Source organism: Diorhabda sublineata, chromosome 3 (genome assembly GCF_026230105.1).
Source record: "Diorhabda sublineata isolate icDioSubl1.1 chromosome 3, icDioSubl1.1, whole genome shotgun sequence".
In the NCBI taxonomy this organism is placed as follows: domain Eukaryota; kingdom Metazoa; phylum Arthropoda; class Insecta; order Coleoptera; family Chrysomelidae; genus Diorhabda; species Diorhabda sublineata.
Genome location: NC_079476.1, coordinates 4,770,893 through 4,795,599, shown reverse-complemented (window position 1 = coordinate 4,795,599; position 24,707 = coordinate 4,770,893). Strand labels below are relative to the sequence as shown.

At 32.8% G+C, this 24,707-nt stretch overlaps 2 protein-coding genes across 4 annotated transcripts in view; one reads left to right on the top strand and one right to left on the bottom strand.

The window, feature by feature from the left end:
* Positions 1-24,707, top strand: part of LOC130441391 (rap1 GTPase-activating protein 1) — a 990,184-nt gene that overhangs the window by 661,662 nt on the left and 303,815 nt on the right. The window lies entirely within an intron of this gene.
* LOC130441392 (enolase-like) lies at positions 3,087-5,872 on the bottom strand. Its single transcript, XM_056775059.1, has one exon. It carries the CDS (start codon positions 5,718-5,720, stop codon positions 4,386-4,388), a length of 1,335 nt encoding a protein of 444 aa, XP_056631037.1. The 5' UTR covers positions 5,721-5,872; the 3' UTR covers positions 3,087-4,385.

Sequence of the window (24,707 nt, the reverse complement as noted above, 5' to 3'; positions counted from 1 at the left end):
AGAAAGGAACAATCGATGGAATGGCCACACTCTGATTCTCCAAGTCCTAAGAAGTTTCGTGTCCAAAAATTTGCTGGAAAAGTTCTTGCTTCAGTTTTTTGGGATTGGCAATGATTGGTTTTTTGGATAAGGGTAGAACAATAACTGGAGATTACTACTCGACATTATTGATCACTCTACGGGAAAAAATTAAAGAGAAAAGACACGAAAATCTATCCAAAGGTGTTTTGTGTTTGCAGGACAACGCCCCTATACATAAATCTCATGTTGCCATGCAAAAAATTCGTGATTTGCGGTTTGAATTACTAGAATACCCCCCTTATTCACCAGATTTGGCTCCGTCAGACTATCATCTCATTCCTCAATATGAAATAACCACTGGGTTATTAATGCTACAAGTCTATTTAATCAGTACTCAATATCTTTACTTATTGCTCTATAGCGAACAGATTGTGAATTAAACGGGAAAATAAACAAAAAAAATATTAAAACCTTTTGCTTTCTTTGAGTCGCAGAAACTTGCGTTATTCGCAATCGATCATGTAAATTATTGATAAGGATGATTCCCGTACAACTTTATTGACAACATGACTAAGGGTTTCTTATTTTTCTTTGGTATAAACCGTATAAGCTGTTGATGAATTGTAATTAAAATAAAAATTTTCATAATAAATGGCTGTAATTGCATATTTAAATATAATTTTTAATTCAAAACAACTTTACTCCTATAACATTTTACTCTTGCACAAAATTCAAATTTTTTGACAAACTTCGAATAATGCTTTGAAAAATTGATATCTGATGATTCCATTTTGACTTTAGGACCATGCAGAACTTTTTCAAGAATAACTTTTTTTCATAAAACCACTAATAAACAACAATTTTTCCATATGGTTCCAACAAGTAGATACTCTGTATAAATATTCTTGTGAATGCTTTATATATTTTCTATATAACTTTTTCCGGGTTTCTTTGTTTTGTCCCACATAGCTTTCATATTCAATGTAGAAACAATTCCTCCCCATTGAGGAGAACATAGTTTTAAGTTTGTTTATTTTTAAAAGATGCCCGTGAAATTTTCACCGTCTATAATTTGAAATAAGAATACAAAGTGAAACCACTCATGCGAAGAAAAAACTTCAATGCTTCTATTCTTTGCCCGATAAACAATGGAATGGCTCTTATTCAAATTCAAATGTCGAGAAAGCTATTCAATAATCAGATATGCATGATATATACATGTATACGTGGAGTCATCTGCCAAGTACCTGTATAGGCATATATAGCCAACTTCAATGATATATAGTGAAATTGTTGTGGCTAATCAAACATGTACGGTTTTATAATCGCTTCGAAAAAGGTTTCAATTGCTCAAACTCTACGAAATATTCATTTTAATATTGCTGCAATTCTATGTCGAATCATTATTTCTTTTTTTTTTATTACAAAATTCGCATCAACCCCATACTGGTTGATTTAGTAAAAATTAAGTATTTTATCTATAAATATTTATTAAATTAAATTTATGATAGAGATCTGTTTAAGGTAATTTTTAAGGTAAATAATATTATATTTAGGTTCTAAAATTTCAGGTATTGTTCCGAGTGGTAGATTTGATGATGATCTTTCTGAGTTAAGAGATGGACATTCTACGATTATGTGTTTTATAGTGAATTTGCAATTGCATTTGCTACATTTTGGTTCAGGTCTAGCATCATGAGTAGGTATGCGTCAGTTAGAATAACTTCATCTCTACGATTTTTCGATAGTATTCACCATGGTTTTACTGAGTCTTTCACTTCACGAAGTTTATGTGTGGACGTTGACCATTTGTTCTCCCATTCATTAAGCACTTTACGCTTTAGGATTGTTTTAATATCGGCAGTAATTAAAAAGTTCACGCACTCCGCACTACCACTATTTACAGTTTCCTTAGTGGCCAGGTCTGCCTCTTCGTTTCCTTTTATTCCAGTGTGTGAGGGGATTTAACAGAATACTATTTTTTGTAGTTATCTTGTATATATTGAAGTAGTTGCTTGATTTTGATTGCTAAGGAATTTGTGGTGTGAAATAAAATTGACAAATAAGGGATCACTTTCCAAAGTTTCAACTACATCGCCGATCGTATATGTGTTGAGTGATTTCTTCGTATTTCTTTTAATTAATCACTTTTTAAATAACTTTGAAGAACATCCACTACCTCATAAAATATAATTAGGAATATGCATTATTAAAGGATCTTTGGTGAGAATCTTGTCCCAGGTCTCTCCAGTTCAACTTATTAGCAACAAAATATTACTACACTAACCGTAAAACCATTAAGATAGTATCTAAAACTAAGGGTTTGTCATTAATCTTGTCTATCATATACTTCCGTAAGTGTTTTATTAGCCACTACATTATGAAATACCATACACGGTAGTCCGGAATCGTTGTGATGGCGAAATATCCAGGGATCTTAATTGACGTTTATGTTCTGGTAAATGACCGTTAATGAACTGTTGGCTAACTATCGCCCATTGGCAGTCGACTATTGTCCTAAAGCCACTTTAAATGTCTACGTATATGTAATAAATAGATTAATCAGAAATTTGATAGTATGTTAGAATGACAGTTTAAAGGAGACGTTCAGATAATAATCCCATCAACTTTTCTTTGTTTAATGTACACTTGCTAGCATAGAAATCTGCCCACTGTAAACTCTTGATTAAACTGAATTTTTTTCAAATTATTTATCAGTTCAAAAAAGAAAATAAACAATTTAATATGCTTTAATGTGAGTATAAATAAATGTTCAAAACTTATCGTTTATATTTGTCAAATTTTAAAATTATTGAGTTTGCAACTAAAATTTGCATATTATTTGTTTTTTCTAAGCTCAATAATGTTCAAGTTTGCATACTACACCATAAAAAGCCGCCCAAGTTATTGCTTCAATCTAAAATGGACTTGGTCAGGATACTGGATCCTTCCATAGTTTATCTGGAACATGTAGAAGGCGATTCACAACCGCTCGTGTTGACCGCTTTATTGTGTCAGGAATATTAAAAACCGACAACTTAATGCCGTTCAAGTGAGGAGTGACTATTAGTCAGTGGAAAGCAAGACGAAGAGTGTAGGAAAATAACCGGACCCCTAAAACACCTGCGATAGGTCCAAAACTTTAGCGTTTTGCATAGAATTATCTGAATTGGACGTTGGAACAATGGGAATCTGTTCTGTGCATGATCTGGGGTGCCATTTCTATTGGAGCACGAACCGACTCTGTGTTCATTCGTAGAGGCAATCGTGAAGATTTTATCAATTCATCTGGTACCTTACGTCGACTACATTGGAGATTACCTTTATGCATGGCCGCACACCGCCAGAATCGTGCAAGAATACATTGCAGAAGTCGGCTTACGGGTTACGAAGTGGCCAGTATACAGTCCTGACCTAAATCCGATAGAACATTTATTGCAGTAGAAAAAGAGTGCTTAACATCTCACAACTAACTTGATTAGATTTATGCCTAATCGTATGAGAGATGTTATTAGGGCAAGAGGAGGTCATACCCATTATTAAAGAGATTAAATGTTAAGTTTTAAATTATCAATAACCCCATTTATATTAATGATAAAAATAATTATTTCACTTAATACTTTAATTTCATGTTAAACATAGGAAGTCGATATAACTTTTCATAAATTTATATACATATTAAAGCATATTAAATTTTCTTTCAAACAGCATATTTTTTTTGATCTGATGAATAATTTAAAAAAATAAATATAGTCAAAAGTTTAATATTTTCATAAAGATCGCAACAAGTCGAAACGTAAAATTTTTTTCTGTCTAATAATTAATTATAAATCAGAAGAGACTTAAGATTTAGAATCACAAACACATCAAAAGATATAAGAAATTAAAGAAATTTATCACTATTTTATACTGCTATTGTCTTTTATTATTCAATACCTAATCTCATCCTTCAGCATTTGTTATCATTATCCTTCACCTTCCTTATTTGAATTTCATGCTTTTTTTAGACTATACTCTTTATAATAAAAAATTATTTTCAACCTTTCAAAGAGTTTACCACTACTTTCTACCTCTGTTAATTGTTTTGCGACTATACTTTGGTGATTATTTTTGAATTCCCTTCTAGATCTCAATAATTTCACAACACTAAACTAACAACAACTAGAAAGTTTGTGGAAAGAGCATCACTCCGATCAAAACCTCAAATTTGGAATATCTTTGTTTTAACTGAAATTATAATGCTTATTTTTTTTTCAATTGTTACGTTAAATTTAAAAATAAAAAAAATTATATACGAATCTTTTTATTCTTCCAAAATTGTAATAAACGAGAAAGTTAAAAAAGTGATGCATATCATGTCATTTTCAATTTGGATTTCTGAAATCCTTGCCGGCATATTTCGCTGATTTACATAGCTCTTCCTCGATTCTCAATATCTGATTATATTTAGCAAGACGTTCGGATCTGCAAGGTGCTCCGGTTTTAATTTGCCCAGTTGACAACCCTACCACTAAATCGGCTATAAAAGTATCTTCGGTTTCTCCCGATCTGTGTGATACCATTGTACCCCATCCGTTACTTTTTGCTAATTGATGTGCTTGTATTGACTCGGTAACGGATCCAATTTGGTTAACTTTCAATAGCAAACAGTTACAAGCGCCAGCGTCTACTGCCATTTGAATCCTCTTTGGGTTAGTAACGGTAAGATCATCACCTACAATTTGGATTTGGACACTAGAAGTCATTTGTTTCCAAGTGGGAAAGTCGTCTTGATCGAATGGATCTTCAATAGATACTATAGGAAACTTATTTATAAACGACTGATACGTTTGGAATAGAGTATTACCATCAATCCATTTGGACTTGTCTGAATTTGGATTTTTGAAGTCTAAATCATATAAACCATCTTTGAAAAATTCAGAAGCTGCCACGTCCATACCGATTTCTATCTTTCCCGTATATCCGGCCTTGTCAATAGCAGTTGCTATTAGTTGTAAAGCATCCTCCGCACTGTCTATATTTGGAGCAAACCCTCCTTCATCACCTACAGCAGTGGCATCTAAACCGAATTTTTCATGAATGACTTTCTTCAAATGGTGATAGGTTTCGCTTCCCATGCGCATCGCTTCTGTAAACGAAGTAGCTCCAGTAGGAAGTATCATAAACTCTTGCATAGCTAATTTGTTTCCAGCATGAGATCCGCCGTTAATAACATTGAAAGCAGGAACAGGAAGAATGAGATTTTTATTGCCAGCTAACTGGGCTATATGTTTATACAGAGGAATACCTTTTTTAGCAGCTCCGGCTTTACAAATGGCCAAAGACACTCCTAATATCGCGTTCGCTCCTAATTTAGACTTATTTTCAGTACCATCGAGATCTATCATGAACTTATCTATCGTTTCTTGTTCAAGTACATCGAAATCTTTTTCCAGAAGAGCCGGCGCGATTATATCGTTGATATTTTCAATCGCTTTAAAAACGCTTTTACCATGATACAAGTTTTTGGTGCCATCTCTGAGTTCTAAAGCTTCGTGTACTCCAGTACTGGCGCCGGAGGGAACAGCAGCTCTAAACATACCTACATCTGTTTTAAGATCAACTTCCACGGTAGGATTACCTCTTGAATCAAAAATACTTCTTGCATAAATGCTCTTTATGTTCTTGTTTCCATCAGATACTTTCTTTTGACAAGACATGGTTTAAATTTTGATGAAAAATGGTTATTTAGTATAGAGAATTAGAGAATTTGACAATTACTTAAATTTTGATATTTGCGCATGACATAAGATGATATTTTATTGAAAGTGAACGACTAGATTGAAAGTGTTGATACGTTTAATAGAAATTTATGTTATAAGGATCACAATAACGATCATTATAATACTGTTATAAACATTGACAAGACGTCAGTCGAGTATGATGTACATATCGTTTGCAATACCGATAGGATAGGATTCGATCAAGTACATCAATGATATTAATATATGATAAAACAAATTACAAAGAAAAAAAGAAAAATATGTATTAACCGAAGCAAAAAAAACGAGTTGCACAGACTACGGTAAAAAACTGGAAAGAGAGAGAGCAAAGGAAACCAAAAATTGTTTAACAAAACAATTAAATCTGCATAATCTGGTGAGAAACAAGAAGAAATATAGATAAAGGATGAAATTGATAGAATATTAACACAAGAGGCGAAATTAGAGGAAAGATGGAAGTCGAATTTTGAGCAACTACTGTTGGGAATATAAGATAATGTATAACTAAATAAAGAAATTAATAATACAAGTAAACCACGACGAAAACGAAGAGAGAAGTTATGGAAGCGATGAAATGGCTAAAAAATGGAAAAGCTGCCGGTTACGACACAATAATAACTGAAATGTTGAAAGCTATGGGATAGAATAGTATAAACCTTTTCTCAAAAATATGTAACATAGCTTGGAAAAAGGGCAAAGATACCAAATAGCATTGTTATTATCCATTTATAAGTCAGGAGATAACGAACAATATAACAACTATAGAGGAATAACATTATTGTGTACCTGGATGTGAGTTTACCAAAAAATTCTAGATACAAATTGAGACCAAAAGTAGAAAATGTTGAAGTATACAAGTTCACGTATTTACAATCAAACAACTTATAGATAAAGCTGTCCGCAGGTACAGATGCATTATTTGGATTTATTGGTTATAGAGAAAGCTTTTGACAAAGTACCGAGGGCAGAAATATTGGAACGATTGGAAAGAAAAAAAAATAGATGTTGACGAAATGCAATCATGAGTTTATATAAATGAAATGTCAAACATGTTTTTAATAACAACCTAATTCAAGAGGATTTTTTAACCACATAAGGATCAAGACAAGGTTGTGGCTTGAGTCTATTTCTTAATAGATGATATAATAAATATTTGCTCATACAACTAAAAGAAAATGTACGTTTTGTCCAATAACCTGCAAATAGTGAATATATCTGAGGGGGTTAATGGTGATATAGTCATCCAAGATCTACAGAAAAACTTTGACATCTAGAACAACACACTAAAGCAGTTTGGTAAGAAAATGACCAAATGACCAAATACTACGAGATCTAGAAATTATGTGATTCATGGAATTCATTGAGCAAAGACAGTTGAGTTAGTGGGGTCATTTACAAAGAACAGAACATTAAAGATCAGTGAAGAGAGTATGAAAAAGAAAATTAGGCAAAACCAAAAAAGAGAAAGACCTAAAGCTACATGGGACAAAGTATAGTGAAATTCCCCTTCGCGGACACCCCTCATACACGGACACCTCCCTTAAACGGACAGTTTCTCATGGTCCCGACCGACTCTCATATAATTTGCATTGTATAAACTCTCTCTTGGACGGACATTCTCTTGAACGGACGCGGACACGAGAAAATGTTCTCCTAACCGGACAAAAAACAAAATAAAAAGAAACGCGTTGTCTTATTGTTTTTTCTGTTGAGAGTATCGCTCACATTAAAGAAGGAAAAATGTGTTGGGGGTAAGTATCCTAAAGAGAGGTTTACAATTTTGCATTGTGTAAATATGGCGGGTGAAAAAGAAAAACCCCTAGTCATTGGTAAGGCAGCTAAACCCAGAGCTTTTAAAAACATTAACATAAATGACCTGCCTGTAACTCGGAAATGCAATAAGAAAGCTTGGATGACAGGACAAATTATGACAGAGTGGTTGCAAGACCTAGATTGGAAAATGGCTAAAGAAAAAAGAAACATTTTGTTATTTTTAGACAATGCGGGATCTCATCCAAAAGACATCCGCTTAAATAATATAAAAATCTTATTTTTGCCCCCTAATTGTACATCAGCTTGTCAACCACTTGACCAAGGGATTATAAAGAGTTTTAAAACTTATTACCGAAATCTAATACTCAAACACCTGCTAGTAAACATTGAAACTGCTGGTACAGCTTTTGAGTTAATGAAGAAAATTACGTCATTGGATGCAGTTTATTTGGCAAAAACCGCTTGGGACCAAGTAACCAAAGATACAGTTCAAAATTGCTTCCGCAAAGCAGAATTTAAGTATGAAAATATCCAATGTGAAAACCAGTTAACTGAGGCTGATACACCTGACCCAGAAGATGACTTACCACTTAATGTACTTAATGATTTTTTGAACCTAGATGAAAGTTTGTATGTTGAAGATCCAGATTCAGGACAACAAATTGAAAATCCAGTTGAAATACAAACAGATTCTGATGTCGATGAGGTTCCAGTACCAACAGAAGCTATCCCAAATTATGGTAAAGCTATTACTCTGACCAAGCAGCTCAAAAGTTTTGTCGAAAATCAGGGAGATACAGAGTCTTTGGAGCTTCTTTCTAAATTAGAAATACGATTTCAAGACGCCATTTTAAAGAAAAGGAGGAGACAAACGACAATATATGAATTTTTGTGTCCTTAAAGTGACTTTTCATTTCATTGTTTTGTGTTACTACATATATGTATGTACATACATACATATTATATTAAACATATGTACATACTTACTTTGTATATATCTAAAGGTAACAAACCTTTTTTTTCTTATACATATACGTTTTAAATGTCCCAGTTTCTTTAATATATTCAGTTTTCATTAAAAACACGTTTTTTGTTGTATTTCTTTTATACGGACACCCCTCTTGAACGGACACTTTCAGTCGGTCCAGTTGGTGTCCGTCCAAAGGAGATTTCACTGTAATTGGTATTATACTTGAGAAATGAGGCAGAGAAGCATCAAACATTAATTTCCAATTTAAGCTAAAGACGTAAACGTAGTTTTATTTCAATATTTCGCTTGGTAATTTGAGGTAACAACAGTTGTTTTCTTGTATTTTTATGCTGTTGTCAAAGCTGACTTTATTTCAGTTCAATTCAAGGATTCATCCAAAAAAATGAAAATTTAGCCTAATTAAAGCTCGACAAGTCAAACATTGTATTGATATAAATTAAAAAAATTTGAGAATATAGCACATAACAAGGAATTTTTAGGCTTTTTCAAAAATCTATCAATTATGCAAACGTCTTCATGTTTATGGAGGATTAAAATTAACTTTACGATTGCATTAGTTTTAAACAAATGTATTATTAGAAAGTAGAAATTTTATCACAGTAATGGCAAAAATAATCGCTGATTGTTTAAGAAAGAAATTTAATTAGGAAATATTGAATATGAATTTTTTATGGTAATGTTAATACATCATTTTTGTATTAATATTGAGATACTCTTCGTTAAAGTATTATAATTTATTTTTAAACATTACAAACAAAAATTGCAAAAAATGCTCTCTGAACCCATGATTTATATCTGTTTTATACATTTAAACAGCATATATATGATTGTTTTTGTCCGATTTCCCAGTTCTATAAGAATAGTTTGAATTTAAAAACAAAATCTCAATATCATTAACAATTTCATTTGATTTTATAGATGACTGAAAATCTGAAAAGAATTAATAGCGAAATGAATCGCGTTGTATTTTCCTTTAATCAACATAGTTCTACGTTCCACTGGGACATCAATTGAGGGAGAAATTTCTTTGGGAAAGTTTGATGAAAGAGTCTACGGCTTGAGGGCAACTAAGATTAACATCGATTTAACTCTGAGAGAATGTGTACAACATGATTGAAATAATAAAAAGACACCCTAAAAAAGCTCTAGACAATGATAATTACTTGTAGATAGTAATTATACTCCATTCAAAGTGTTCTTAAAATGTAAGAAATAAAATGTTTATAGGCTTTTATAATTTAGTGCTAACTCTGATTTTGGCTTTGGATTTCAATCAGTCTATTTATTTATAACCTTGTGAATAATCTACTAAAGAATTTTTAGGAATACTCGTGAAGCTGGGGACATACCGGTCACTTCTAAATATCTATAACTAACCAATTTTCAACACCAGTTTACAGAAATTATATTGCAAAATAAAATTACCAAAACTTTGAAAAATAAACAAAATACAAGAAGGGAATGAAAAAACAAGAAATAAGCACACAAATGATGAATAAAATGTTTTTCTACTATACTTTTATTCGACATGTGACAAATTTGGATTTCATGACACCGAACTGCTTAACGTTGAATGACTTTCACCTAATATTTGTTCAAACTCAATTTAGCTACCTAAGCTACTCATAATTCACTAAACATTTTCAAATACTAACTATGAAATTCTACATTTATTGCTAAAATTATCGTTCTTGAGCTGTTTACTCCTTGCTCATACTGTATAAAACTTAATTTTCTGCAATTTCTATTGTACTTAATGCAAAACTTACTTGCCCGATTAGCAACTACGTCACGTTAAGGGGGTGGTAGGGGGTTGTCGAAGTATGACATTGTCTGAGGGTCCTAAATTTCGTCACATCACATTTCAAAATCTATTATAATCTAAATGTTAAAATACGAACTATTACTTTACGAAAACCTCAAAAAAAGTCACAGCAAACTTTCTACTTCTCATAGCCTGAATTTCTGAGGCTATGCTGTATATACAAATGCATCTCAAGTATGTTGTACTCTTTGGAAGTATATGAAATTATAATAGTATTGACCTGGACCTTCACTTTCCTACGTTTTGCCTGTGATTCCTCATGTTTAAACCACCAGCAAACCCTCGCCAACTCACCAGCAAATTCACTTCGACTCGTCTATGCTTGATTGATACTACCGAGTGTGCGGTTCTATTTAAATAACTCCAAATAAGATTCATTTAGAAGTTATTTAGTTCAACTCTTTGTGTGTTAAAGTTGATTCAGTCTGAATACTATAGAAAATAGGAATATCATCAGACATTACAAATCCTTAAAAATATATAGTGCATCAAACTTTTGGACCTAAAACTCAATTCGTACCCAATTAATTATATTAATTTTGAAGTATTCTTATTGTTTGTGGAAGTCAGTGTGCCGAAGTTGTGCGTAGCGAAACAGAACGCGCGTTGTATATTCGCCACTTTTCACAACCAAATTCAAATTAGAAAGTTGATTTCCCCATTGTGTACGAGAGTTGTCATCCAAGATTTGAATTTTAAACATTCATCTTGGTCAAAAAATAAAAATACATCGCGAACGATGATTTTCTATGAGTTTCGACGTTGATTGAACCGATCAACTCGCTATAAGTTTTGGTGATAAAGCACAATCTTGGATCACCGTGTTTTACTGGTTTCCGAATTCAATCGTGGTTGCTACAAGATGAATTTCTTGAAGGTCACCCAAAATCGGCTCTTGTGCCAGAAAACATCAATATATGTCACATATCGTGAGATTGATGCATATTTAGGCATTAGTTTTAGGCTTATTACATGAACATTCTTCTGTCAAAAAGGTTTGATAGTGTTGAATACCACATAATTTGATAATTGCTCAAAAAAAGCTCGTGTTGATTGGTGCAAGGAAATGCAGAAAAAATTCGATAACGTTGCTTCAAAAGACGTCTAAGAGATCGAGACACGCGACTAATCTTGGATCTATGGATATGAACCCGAGACTAAACAACAATCGCCTGTTTAAGTCTTTTAAGACGAGACAAATTGACCAAAAGTTGTTCGCACACGAAGCACTACGAAGCAAATGGACGCCTATTTTTTCGGAATAACTGGACATTTCGCTACCGTTCCATTAGAACAACGTAGAACGGCCAATTTTGTCAATTTTGAATGGTACACCAGCATTTGTTTGCCAGAAGTGTGTGAAAATTTCAGATTTCAATTTAATGGAGAATATTTTGAAAAACAATAAAGCCATTTCCAGTTATAAATATTTGTTATTACTTGTCTATCTCAAAACTTAAGTACCAACCCTTGTATTATAGGAAGCAGTTGATACGTTGAAAACACATGTGTCTGAGTTACTTCAGAATAAAAAAAATGCTTCGACAATTGGTTCAAACGCGTGCAAAAGTGTTTTGATTTTAAATGGAGAATATTTTGAAAAACAATAAAGCCATTTCCAGTTATATAAATATTTGTTAGTATTTGTCTATCTCAAAACTTAAGTACCAACCCTTGTATAACTGATCTCGGTCCAATGAGAGGTCGACTATACGAATTCAAAGAGAAGAATATGAATTCAAATATTACTATATTTTTACCATATTGAAAGTTTACCTGTTTTGAAACTTATATATTTCCAGTAAAAACAAAATAATAGTAAAAACAAAATTTTTTAAGTCATTATAATATAGATGCACAATTAAGACTTTACCAAAATAAAATTCAACAGATACTAATTATTTGTATAATTTATGCGGTCGGATAATTTAAATTGCAAAACTCAACATCGTTCAGTTATTATAGAAGACTGGCTTTACTTCTAGAAGTTACTAGGGCTCAAGGAAATTGAATATTCCTCAGCTAAATTGAAATCAAATGGGATGATATCCACTCGAAATTTCATTATACGCTGGCATTACTTAATAAAAAAAATACAAAATGTTATTACGGTCTCTGTTATTGATGTCGGGGTTTTCGTACTTCCTCAGCAATTATTACAGACGCTGTGGAATTTTTCTTTTCTCAAATTGGATCATTTCTGTACACGTTGGAACTGTTATTTTTTCGCATTTGTTAGTTACAACGGTAATTTTTCCAGTTCAAATTAACTCAAATTTATATTGAAAGTTATTGCGGAAGCTAATTAAATTAGATTTATAGATATTCAGATTTATGTACGCTTGGCAGTTATTTACAACTTCACATTCTCTATAAAAATGAAAGTGTTCCCATTTAACAAAATCATGATAGTATTTACTGATCGATTCCAACTTAAAGATCGATTCATGAACTTGACTTTCCGTTTGCCGTTATCTTTCGCGGTTGACGTTTGCCGTTTGCCGTTTGACGTTCCTAACAAATTATACTATTCTATTAATAAATTTGACATTACTGCCGTTATTCTATAATTTTTGTTATTTTTTTTTTGAGGTGTGTATTGCTTTTTATGTTTATGTTTGTAATCCGGTATTTATGGACGATATTATTGAAAAGAACCAAGACAAAACAAGCAAAGCCAAAACACTACTATTAACTTTGTTGGTTTATGAAAGAAAAATAACTCCAAAATCATGCTCTAACGTCATACGTCAAAATCACGTGACAACGGATGTGATTGGCTCTTTTCTATTACTAGTAAGTGCCGATAGGAGAAGATAAAATTTGTTTATGTAAAAGTTACCAACGACAAACCGATCTGCAAACAGCGACGTCAAACGGCAACTATGAATGTTCTTATGCATTCCAATGTTTTTCAATTTACAGCAAACGACAACGGCAAACAGAAAGTGGAGTTTTTGAATTGGCCTTGAAGATTCACACGGTATTATACTACCCCTATCTCAGTGAGGATCGCCCGAATTCCCCGCGTGATATTTTTGTATTCATACCAAAGCAATTTGAAAAATTATTCGTAATATAATATTTTTTTATAAATGTTATTAACAAATAACTAAATCACACTGGTCATTTGTTTATATTGAAATAGTCATTGTTATAAAATGTTTATCGTTAGCATCTGACTGACCAAAAACACAATATTTCAACGTATTTTAATAAAAATTTCTATTATCGCCTTCATACCAAGCTCCTTTTGCGCTAATACAAGCATACGAAAGCTTAATCCAATTTTCCGTACACTTGTTGTAAGCTTCGGATGGGACATCCTGTATACCTTAAGCTAATAACTTTTGATAGCTTCAGTGGACTCATAGCGCCGTCCTGAAACAGATTTTTGAATTTCTGAAAGAGGAAAAGTCGCAGGAATCGACGAATAGGCGAATAGGCGAATATGTTGGCTGAGCTATGACTTTTGTATTGTCTTCAGCCAAAAAAATCATGCTGGAATGTAACGGTCTAGTAGTGCTCCTCATTAACCTTTTAACCATCGGTATTCAATTGATGGTGAATCACATCACGGTTATTCGAGTAGAAACGATTACTTTTATTTTAGCTCAACTTTGAGGTGTTTTTATCGGTTTCGGCTCATTTTTGGAGTGGTATTAGCTATATATGTGGGCAGTTTCGATGTCATCCTCATGAATCCATTACTGATACGTTAGATGAATGTGGGGTCTTCAGCTACGTATTAAGGCGTCTCTAGCTGACGGGAATTCTGCAAAGTTCGATCGATAAGAAAGGTTAAGATCCTCTGCTATCTCTCGTATAATTTCCTCAATTTATTTGATATTGTCATGGTTAACAGAGCTAATGAAACATGTTATGATCGACTTCACTGTCCCCAAAACATTACTGATACATTTTTCGTATCCCTAATTCAATTCCGACAAAGAAATAGCAGCCTAGCAGCAGGGTATAAACTAGACGCAAAATAATCCGAAGGGTCTCGACTTGGAAACAGAGGCTCCCATCCAGAAGTCTGTAAGCTCTGGCAAACCACAGCAATTTCTTGGGGAGTGTAATGACGCTATAAAAATTTCTCTCTTTGACATTTTGGATAAGTTGAAATATACTGTTCATAACAATGCTAAATTATATAAAACAATGAGATCGGTGGCCCAAAAACCAAGAAATGGAAGTCAGCCGCATTATTCTAAAATCAACTTGAGAGTGTTAAAAAGGATTTTTGATCAAAATTGACTTGCTAGTTTCGAAATTAAATAAACTAACTACAATAGTTATTTGTAGGTCAATGACTGAGAGTACTACTCGTCTGTTGCTCGCTCGTCCAACAAAGTAGTATTTCAGCCGCGGCGTACACAACATTTTTTAGACGACGCGTAAGATCCAAAACTTTGTCAATTACACTGAGGAAAGAAAATAAATAATAGAGAACTATTAACATTTTTTTATTGAACATTATAATGTACTTAATGTTATTTGCAAAAAGTAATGTTGATTGTACCTCGAGGACAATTATTAATATTTATTGGATTGGATGCGGATGAAATATGTATATCTCTACTAGATGTTGATGGAATCTCTGTAGATGAGTTTGTGTCTTCCATAGAATTTGTTGATTGATTCGTATTTGTGGTGGAAGAAAGTTATGCAAAATCATCAAGTGAAACTGTCAACTGTGAACATTGAAGTGGCTAGAGTCACATTTTAGGAAGTTAAAGTTGACGACTCCAAAGCGTCCCGAAATTGTTTTGCAGTACTGTCACTTTCACTACATGGTACACTCAAAATGCAACTTTCGACATGTAAATGAATACAGAACGAATAACTTTAAGATGGCGTCGTCTAAAAAACATTTTCAAGAGCTTGGGACAGAGTACTGGGTTCTAAAACCTACAAGAAAAGATGATTTTTTCCCTTATTGTCCGTGTTGCAATAAAGAAGCATTTAGTGATTCATTTGTAGCGGTTTGAAATATGCGTTGGTCAGTCTTGTCGTAAGAATTAAAGAAGTATGAGTATCTTTAAAAGAAAGGTGAATTTTCTTCTATGATTTGAGGAGTCATGTCAGCAAATGGAATGGCAAACTAAAACTTTGTGGAAAGCAATATGAATCCTGATGAGGACCTTAATGCTTTCCAAAATAACTCAATATCTCAATTTGAAAGCATGGGTTCAAATATTATTGAATGTTTTTCCCAACAAGATGATGCCGCTTGTCATACAGATAGAAAAGTAAAAGTTTTAACATGGATTGAAATCGATCGAAACCTCAATCTCAGATCGAATCCCACAAAACCTGTTCCAGGATTGCGAACATGTCGAAAACGCGATTTGGTGATTCGATTTAACTAGTTTTGTTGATTTTAAAAAAATGGATATTCTTTCAATTCTTCCTTGTTATAGAAATTCAGTGTTTCAAATTAAAATTAGATTAATGTATTAGTTCTCGATTCATTTTCGATTTTAAATAATTTAAACCAAACTTAGTTTCCATCTACTGAGACAGGGTTCATATTTTCCTATAAGGAAACTTTTGTTTTGTATTAAACCTAAAATAAAAAATACTTTAAAAAAATGCTTCCAAATTAACTTTGCTTTGAGTCCCATGGGAATTTGTTTCCGTTTTACAACTTTTATGTAAGCTCTTAATATAATAAAGAGACATGCAACTATCATCTGGAGTAATTGTATAACTCCAAAAAAAAAGAAAGAACATAAATATGTCTAACAAACAAAAATTAGTTACTAGTTTACGTAACAAGAATATGCCTCTTTGTTAATTAAAAGTTTCAACGAAATGTATAAACATAATAAACGAACTTTCTTTTTCCTTACACATATAGGCGTAATTAATAGTTATTATACTACTGGAAATAAGTGGAATGAGTTTATCGTAATAAAAATAAAAATAACATGGACAAAACACTGATACAGCGGCAGCGGTTATATAAAACAACTTCACAAAGCTTACAATATGTCACTTAGTTAGTTCTGCTTTGTGTAAAGAAAATGTCAAGTAATCTCATAATTTGGACTGTGGCTCTTCTCCTTCTCTTTGCAACTATTAGATACTTTGGATTAAATGTACGAGGGCTCCTACTAAAGTTCTGAGATAGGCAGATATTTATAATATCAATTTTTTCATTCCGATGGAGGTACCTCCAAAACACGTTTCTTCAGATGTGGAAAAACGTTGGTCTCGCAACTTGCTTTGGATCTGCGGGAATAAGAAGTAATCATTAAGTACCAAGTAATGACTGTACGGTGGATGAACCATAAATTGACACTGTCAAAACATCGTGGTGGTGATTTTTTCGAACAGTTCTGGCAATCAAACGAAACAAGGGCGACATGTCCAGTTAATCTGTGAATTCAGGCGACTTTTTTTTCGTGTGCAAACTACTTTTGTTGGATTTGGCTCGTATTGGAAGACCCGTACAGTCGTTTTTTGTTTATTTTCGGGTTCATATGCATAGATCCATGATTCGTCGCTTGTCACGAACTTATAGACGTCTTTTCAAGCATCGCGATTGGATTTTTTCAGCATTTTTTTGCACCAATAAACAAAAGCAATTGAAAGCTATGCGGAAGTCAACGCGAACAAATCTTTTTGACAGCCAAAAGTTTATGCAATATCGGATGTATGCAATTGGATCTCAATCTCACGGTATGCCACATGATAATCTTGCTATATTAGATTATGCACAGCATCGATGTTTTCTTGCACAACAGCCGATTTTGGACAATCTTTCGAAATTCGGAAAACCAGCGAAAATGGTGTCTCGATATGGTGCTTCATCACCAAAAGTCGAAGCGACTTGATCGGTACACTGCTGTTGGTTAAATTCACGTCGAACGAAGATTTTTATTTTTTTATGAAGTATCTATAAACAACTCAAATAGCACCTGTATGACAACACGTTCTTAGTACGTTCACCATTAAGAATGTCAAACCTTATGATGGCAATGTCAAGTTTGACATATTCACATCAATGTTGCCATATTTCAAATCTTGAGTAGCATCCCTCGAGTTCAGGCTCAAGAGATATATAGTATATTTCCAAATATAGACATCATGTATTGCTAAAACAGTACTAAGAAGTATTTTAATTGTTATAGTCAAAATATATATCATTTCTCCAATTCTAATGCTACAACGTGTCTTTTTCTCTATTAAATTCATTCTTACATCAATAAACATTGGGAAATCAACATTAGCTACATATTATTTTCAAAAAAAGTCTAATTAACAACTGAACTAACATCTAATGTCACCGTACAAGGCTTTGCGCAATTCTCTCGAGGATAAAGATCGATAAAAGATATGCTATAAAAATGATACTTTTAAGAATGTAGCCGCATATTGTTCATAAAAAGTATAAATGTGAAAACTGATCTATCATCTAACTTGCTGAGACATTGTACCCAAAATAAAGTTTATATAGAGTCTTCCAAAGAATGTCTGCATCATCAAATAAAGAACAAAATTACCAAACAAGTGAATTCATTCACTAAACGTACAGCAAAGACATCTTCTAATATTGACAAAGAGAATTTCTATGATATTATGGCTAAAACTATGTATTGCCACTGCCTCAATTATATTGTGTATTCACTACAAACTCGTTGCTTATTAACCTAAATGAGGACGACAGTGATCTTTTTCTATTTCTGTAAAAACTAATCCTAGTAGATTTAATATTGTTCTTTTGGTTATTCAAAAAGGCAATTACATGAAAACAATTCATATTTTTTTTTCTGAGAATCTAACCGTTTGTGTAGCCGTTGGCTACACCTGCACACGAATTCTAATACATAATAGTTTCTGAAAGTTTTAAACATCGTTCGAAAAAGGTCTACAAATTTCATGCATTTCAAAAGAAATGTCACAAAACGGGAAAACTGTTTCGAGACCTTGTAGCATCAAAATTTATACATAGAGAAAAGTGCTCTGGGATATTTTCAAAGAAATTTTTCTCTTTTACGGTCGTGACAATATTGAAATTATTTTGATCTTAGAATAAACAAGATCTACTCTTATCGCGAAAAGTAACTTAATAGTTAGAAAATTTTTGCCCGTTAACGGAGAATATTGCATTTAGTTACAATATTTCATAATTGTTATACAGATGCTGTAAAATGTTTTATTTTGACCTTCCACATTTTGATTTGTTATCAATTTCAATATATACCCCTCCTCTAACCCTTCAACGCTCTATGCGAACCTTCTATTGTTTGAAAGAGTGCTTTAAGTCTTCTTCTGTGTGCTCCTTCAAAATTCGCGTCACTTTCAGTTTTAATTCAGTTTCAGTTTCAGTTTTTTTGTGCCATGCCTCACCTAAACTCTTCTAAAATTCCTATACCCCCTTGGTTAATAGGTTTTAGGAAGAAATCACTACGAAATTGATAACTAAAATTTAAATTCGAAATAAATTAAAGAAGATTTTGTTACATAATAATTTAATATTTCAAATTTAGTGAGATCTTTGAGCTTGATGGTTCGCTTCAGCCCCAAGTCTCCTCGTTCTGTTATATCCAGACGATTTCTTTTTTTAGCAATAATTATTAATAATAACCAGCACCAAATCCGTATTTAGCTAAATATAAAGATAGAAACGGTAACTATAGTTTTTTTGCACATTTGTTTAAATTTTGGTACTTGATATCAGTTTCTTGACAAAGCCACCCATCAGTTAAAATCCTACCCCCCATACCCGCCCCACACACTCTTCGTCGATCGTCGGTGTTGCAGATTTTTTGCGTAACCTGAGGAATTGGTTCACCGGGCAAATGGCCGTTGATAGGGAATAACGCAGTCGAAGATGTACCCGCCCACTCCCTTTTAAAATATCAAAAAATAAATAAATAAAATTTTCCAAAAAATCAAAAAAAAACAACCACAAAGAGAAGATCGGTTTTTACTTGCAAGATCTCTTTTCGTTTTCTTCTAGCCAAAAATATTAAATCTCCGCTTTTCCTCCTCTAGAAAAGTTAGCAAACACAACCCCACGCTACCACCACAACCCCAGACCTGCAGAGGAGCAGCTCCTATATCAGGACATTCTAACAAACCCTCTCCTTATGAAAATTTCCTGTATCCTATCAAATTCTATCCAACCAATCTCTCTCTCACACACAAAGCTATGTCATTGCTCTTTTTGGTTTAACTGTCTGATCATTTTGTATTTCTGCGAGTTCCTCTTGATACAGAATATGTGATACGAATCCACTAACATTGACTGCATCATCCATGTTGGAAAATCAAATCGTTTTAAATCAGAAAATGTTTCTTTCAAATGAATGACAAGAAGAAAATAATAAAGAGATTTTTACGAATGAAATATTCCGAAGTAAATGAATTTGGCTGTTATATAAGAAAAAGTTAGAGTCAACAATGAAAAAATATCACTTAAACTAAGAACAGAATCTTCCTCTATCTAAATTATTACTTAATCTACAATTAAATACATACGTGGTTGATTAAAAGAATTGATGACCAGACGCCGCTGGCGTTACAACACCACTTGTTTGACTCAACTACTTCCGAATGGAATGGTGCTCCTATGAGGTTCTTTTTTTGTTTTGAATCATCGGATCAAAGATTCTTGACGAGTCGCCTCCTTCATGAGTGTTCTTTGATTCAAAAGCGAACGACTGCGTTGTTTAGCGAGATTTTAAAGCGTCTGGGGATCCACGCGGAGCCTGCGGTCTACCACTGGAGGTTTACTTGACCTCACCAACTCCCAATTGATGTTTTGATCTCCTCAAAATTTTTTAGGAGTTTGTTTTTTCTTTTAGTTTGGCATTGTAATCTAGCATTGCATTTAAAATGCCGAGAGCAAAAAGATTAAACTCGGATTGCCCACTTTAACAATTAAATTGCCCCACTGTTTTTGACGTGGGAGGACGATCTGGTCGTCTTGGTCATCATAAAAAAAGTTAAACTATTTAAAACATTTATTGTTATATAGAAAGAAAGAAACAACTACGCGAATGGTTCCAAATACCAGAAACTTCGAATATAATTCATGCGGCGCAAAATAGGGAAGTCTATCAAATGATGATCGCCAATCTTCGGTAGAAGACGGCACTGAAAAGAAGTTTTACAAGAAATTACAAAAAAATTCGTTGCTCTACTCCTACATTTAACATTTTTCGAGTGAAACACAAAAAATTATGCAAATAAGGCTTTGGTTATAGTAATTTGTATACACTAGTCACATACACTGCATTCGTAATAAATTGTTTTCCACATAAGAACTTCTTTAGTTAGGTTAGGATAGGTTACACTCGTTATTAAATAGCCATACCTCGTATATCTCGAATAATACTGACATGATCCTACTTCTAATTTATCTACTAGCGATTACCTTCTATTTTCAATGTCTTATTTTCAAATTTCATAATCGTTTTTTCACCTCGCTTTATGTAGTACTTTTTCTTTTTGCTATTCAGTTCATTTTTTTTCCAACCTCCATTTTTTAAGATCCTTTTGCTGCATTGTTAATCAATTCCTTGTTATTTTCATGTGGTTCTTTTTTCGGTAACCCTATTATATTAAAAAATAGAACTGGATTGCACATAATCAGATGAGAAGCTCCTGGTGCTTCTGTATAATCCTGTATCAAGAAAAATTTACGTGACGTGTAAGCCTTCACAATATAAATAGTTAATCATAAACATATAATGATGTAGATATAGATACACATAATACCCTGACATCTCACTTTTTCTCATATAAAATAATGATTACAACACATGTGGGAGAAAAATGTTATAAGTAAAATATTAGTTGAAAAATATTTGATGCGATTCTCTGATGCGGCCCTTGTGAAGCTTTAAAAGCGATTGGTTGAAAGTATATTATTAATGCTTCTCTATACTCGACGTTAATTCATTTGTACAAACAAAACTCGTGATTATCTTCAGTATTAAATAGAAACACAGAAGCTTTCGTTACGGAGTAATACCACCCCTCATCATCAATTTTACTGCCTACCGGAAGGCTTAAGGCGGATGTGACTGTCTCGGTCTAATGATGGTATATACGGTGTTACGGACGACAGACCATTATTGTATTTAAGGAAGATGACTGAGTTGTATTTGATTAGTCAGTTCAGCAGTGATGTTTTGAAGAGTCGATTGTAATTTGCGAAAAAAAGTTTAATGAACACCACTAGGTAATTAGGAAAAAAATTCTTTTTGTTTATACATAAACGTATTATTTCTTGACCGTGGGAACTTGTGATTAACAAAGCTTAGCTTCAAAATATACAATATAGAAAAAAAGATTACAGATATTATTCTAAGCTCAGATTATCAATTCTATTTCATTCTCACTCTAGAAGCAACGGAATTGCTTCGAAGGCTTTGTTTCCAAATTTAAAAAATTCATTGCTGTTCTAGCTGAAAGACACTACAAGATTTTATTGCTCTATTGGTAGGTTCTCTCATTGAATATTCGTCCAAACAGACGATTGTCTATTGGAAAGCAAAGAACTAAAAATCTATTTAGTTCGCGAAAGAAATATGTACCACAAAAGAGTGTTTTCACAGTATTCCCTCATTGAGAAGACAATGGTTCTTCATATGAAAATGAAAAAAAAAAAAGAAAATTAAGATATTCATCCGAATTTTACGTAATGATTTTTTTAAATAAAGTTCAGAGTTTTTTTCACAACTCAAATTTCTGCTAAAAGAAAATCATGAAGAAATGTCTTCTGTTGGAAATGGGAAATGCTTTTTTGAAACAATATTCGTCGACCTTACCCTAAAACAGCTAAAGCCGGATAGTGTATTCCATCTTGCGAATCGAGAAATAAAAAGAAAGATAACTCACAGTATTCCCTCATTGAGAAGACAATGAAAGCTATTCCCTTGGAGAAGCTTTGACTTCAGTGATGGATTCAAAGTTGAGATAAGGACATTGCTAGCCGAAGGAAATACTTAGAACGATATTCATTCGAATTTCACCTTTTGATTTCTTTTTAATAAAGTTCAGAGTTTTTCATCACAACTCAAATTTCTGCTAAAAGAAAATCATGAAGAAATGTCTTCTGTTGGACATAAGAAATGCTTTTTTCAAACAATACTCATCGACCTTATCTTAAAAAGCTAAAAGCTGGATAGTATATTCCATCTTAAGAATCGAGAAATAAAAAGAAAGATAACTTTTATGATTTTAGATAAGTAGCTTGTTGACGTCCTGTAATAACATCAAAAACATCAAAGATAAGATTGTATAAAGGGTCTGTTCAAACTGCCAAGTGCAGTGGAAATGTAGCGAGGAGACAGTTATATGTTACTTCTCAATTTCTTTTCAATGGCTACTTAGACAAAAGCTTCACCGAAGAATTAACGATACTCCATTGAACAATCTGCACTATGCTGAGGTCAAAATAAAAGGAATTATCTATAAAACTGAAGCTCCCAATGAACAACCTTATGTGGAAGCGAAAGCCTGGAAAGAATCGAGATGTATAACTGCTTTAGAATAAGTGATGACTGCTCAGAGTCACTGTTTAGAAATACGAATTCGAAACGAGACATCTTGTTGTCTTGACTGAAAACACGGATGTTCAAGAGGTTTAACTCGAATATTGACATTTAAGAATGATTCGCATCTGGATGACCATGTTTTGCACCTTACAACATCTTTACAATATCTTTAAGTACTAACTCTAGAAGAGAAAATTAAAAATGTAGAATATTCTATGAGCTGTAAACGCTATCTGATGTGCGTGTACCTGCGAGTGAAATATTACCAACCAGTGACTCTAAGTAGTAAATATCTTCTCCAATTTTATTTTTTCTCAGTTTTGAATGCGCGTTGGTAACACCATTCGTAAACATATGAATTGTTAATATGGAATTAAGCAAAATATTGAAAATAGACAAAATAGTGTACAGTAAAAAATGTTATAAAGTTTGAAAAAATAAGTTTTACGGAATATTAATCAAAATTGGTACTTTTAAGAAAAAACAGTGCCTCTACTCGTAAACATTTACAACAAAAGGTTAAGGAAGACTTAGAATTCGGCTTTGGTAAAGGTAAAATAGTAAAATTATAGGTTATATAGATTTCCGATGGTGCAGAGTAAAAACCAACTGCAAGCTAGTGATCTAATTAGAGAATTTAGGACAATGTTTTTACGAGGAATAAAACAATACTATTAGGAGGGCTGACTCATTATTTATATGGACGAAACGTACATCAATTCTCCTCACACATCAAAAAGTTTGTTCTAATAACAAAATCCAGGGTCAAAAGGTCAGCGGTTACTCATGTTAATACATGCTGTGTGGTAAATTGGATCCGTACTAAATGCGTCCCTTATTTTTAAGTCAAAAAGCAAAAAACGGCAATGATAATGATCATAGAAATTGATTATGATACATGATACATGATACATCCCAACTTTTAGTTAGTTATAGTTAGAAAAATGAATATAGAGGGTGTTTCAAAATAAGGTGTACTCGCCTCTAGAATAGATATAAAACTGAAAAATATTTGCGGTTTATTCAGTAAAAAATTTTCGTAATGTCATCCGTATTGAAGATAAAGGGCGTTGAAGAAAACAAATTATACACAATGTTTACGATTTTGCCGCAACTACTGACAACATTGACAAATACTGAATATGACTTTTGGCGCTTCCCAACATTCAGAATATAAGTTTCCTTTCAAATTTCGCTAAAAACGTTTAATTGGTCTCATTTGAGGCACATTAGGAACATTTCTAGACTTTTCAATAAAGGGAATATTCAACTCAACAATATGCAATATCTCTCACAACGTCCTTTGCATGATAAGCGGTTGCTATTTTTACTAATGTACCAACATTTTCGAGTTGAACTTTTTGTGTCTTTTTAAATACACTTCTAAATTAACTTCCTCAACTTTCTGACAATAATACTTTGCTTTTTTGCCTAATTCTGACTTCCTTTTAATCGAAATACCTGTCTTAGCATGCCGACAAATATTCCCATTCTTACTAAGTCATCAAACGTAAACGATTTCTTCAGATCTTGATATTGTTCATAAAACTTGGCAATTATTTTTAGACCGTTCATTTTCTTTTAAATTTTCTACACTTAAAACTAAATTTGGAACATTTGACAACTGCCAAATTACGAGAAACAATTGATTACATTCTAAGTCTTTAGTTGTCAAGCTGTCTAACAATGTACGTATTTTTTTGTCCCCACACCCTCATTTAGTTATAATGCGGCCTTTATTTTGTATTTACAAATACAAATATAAAAAACAAACATAAAAATAACTAAATAAAGATTCAAATAAGATAAAATTT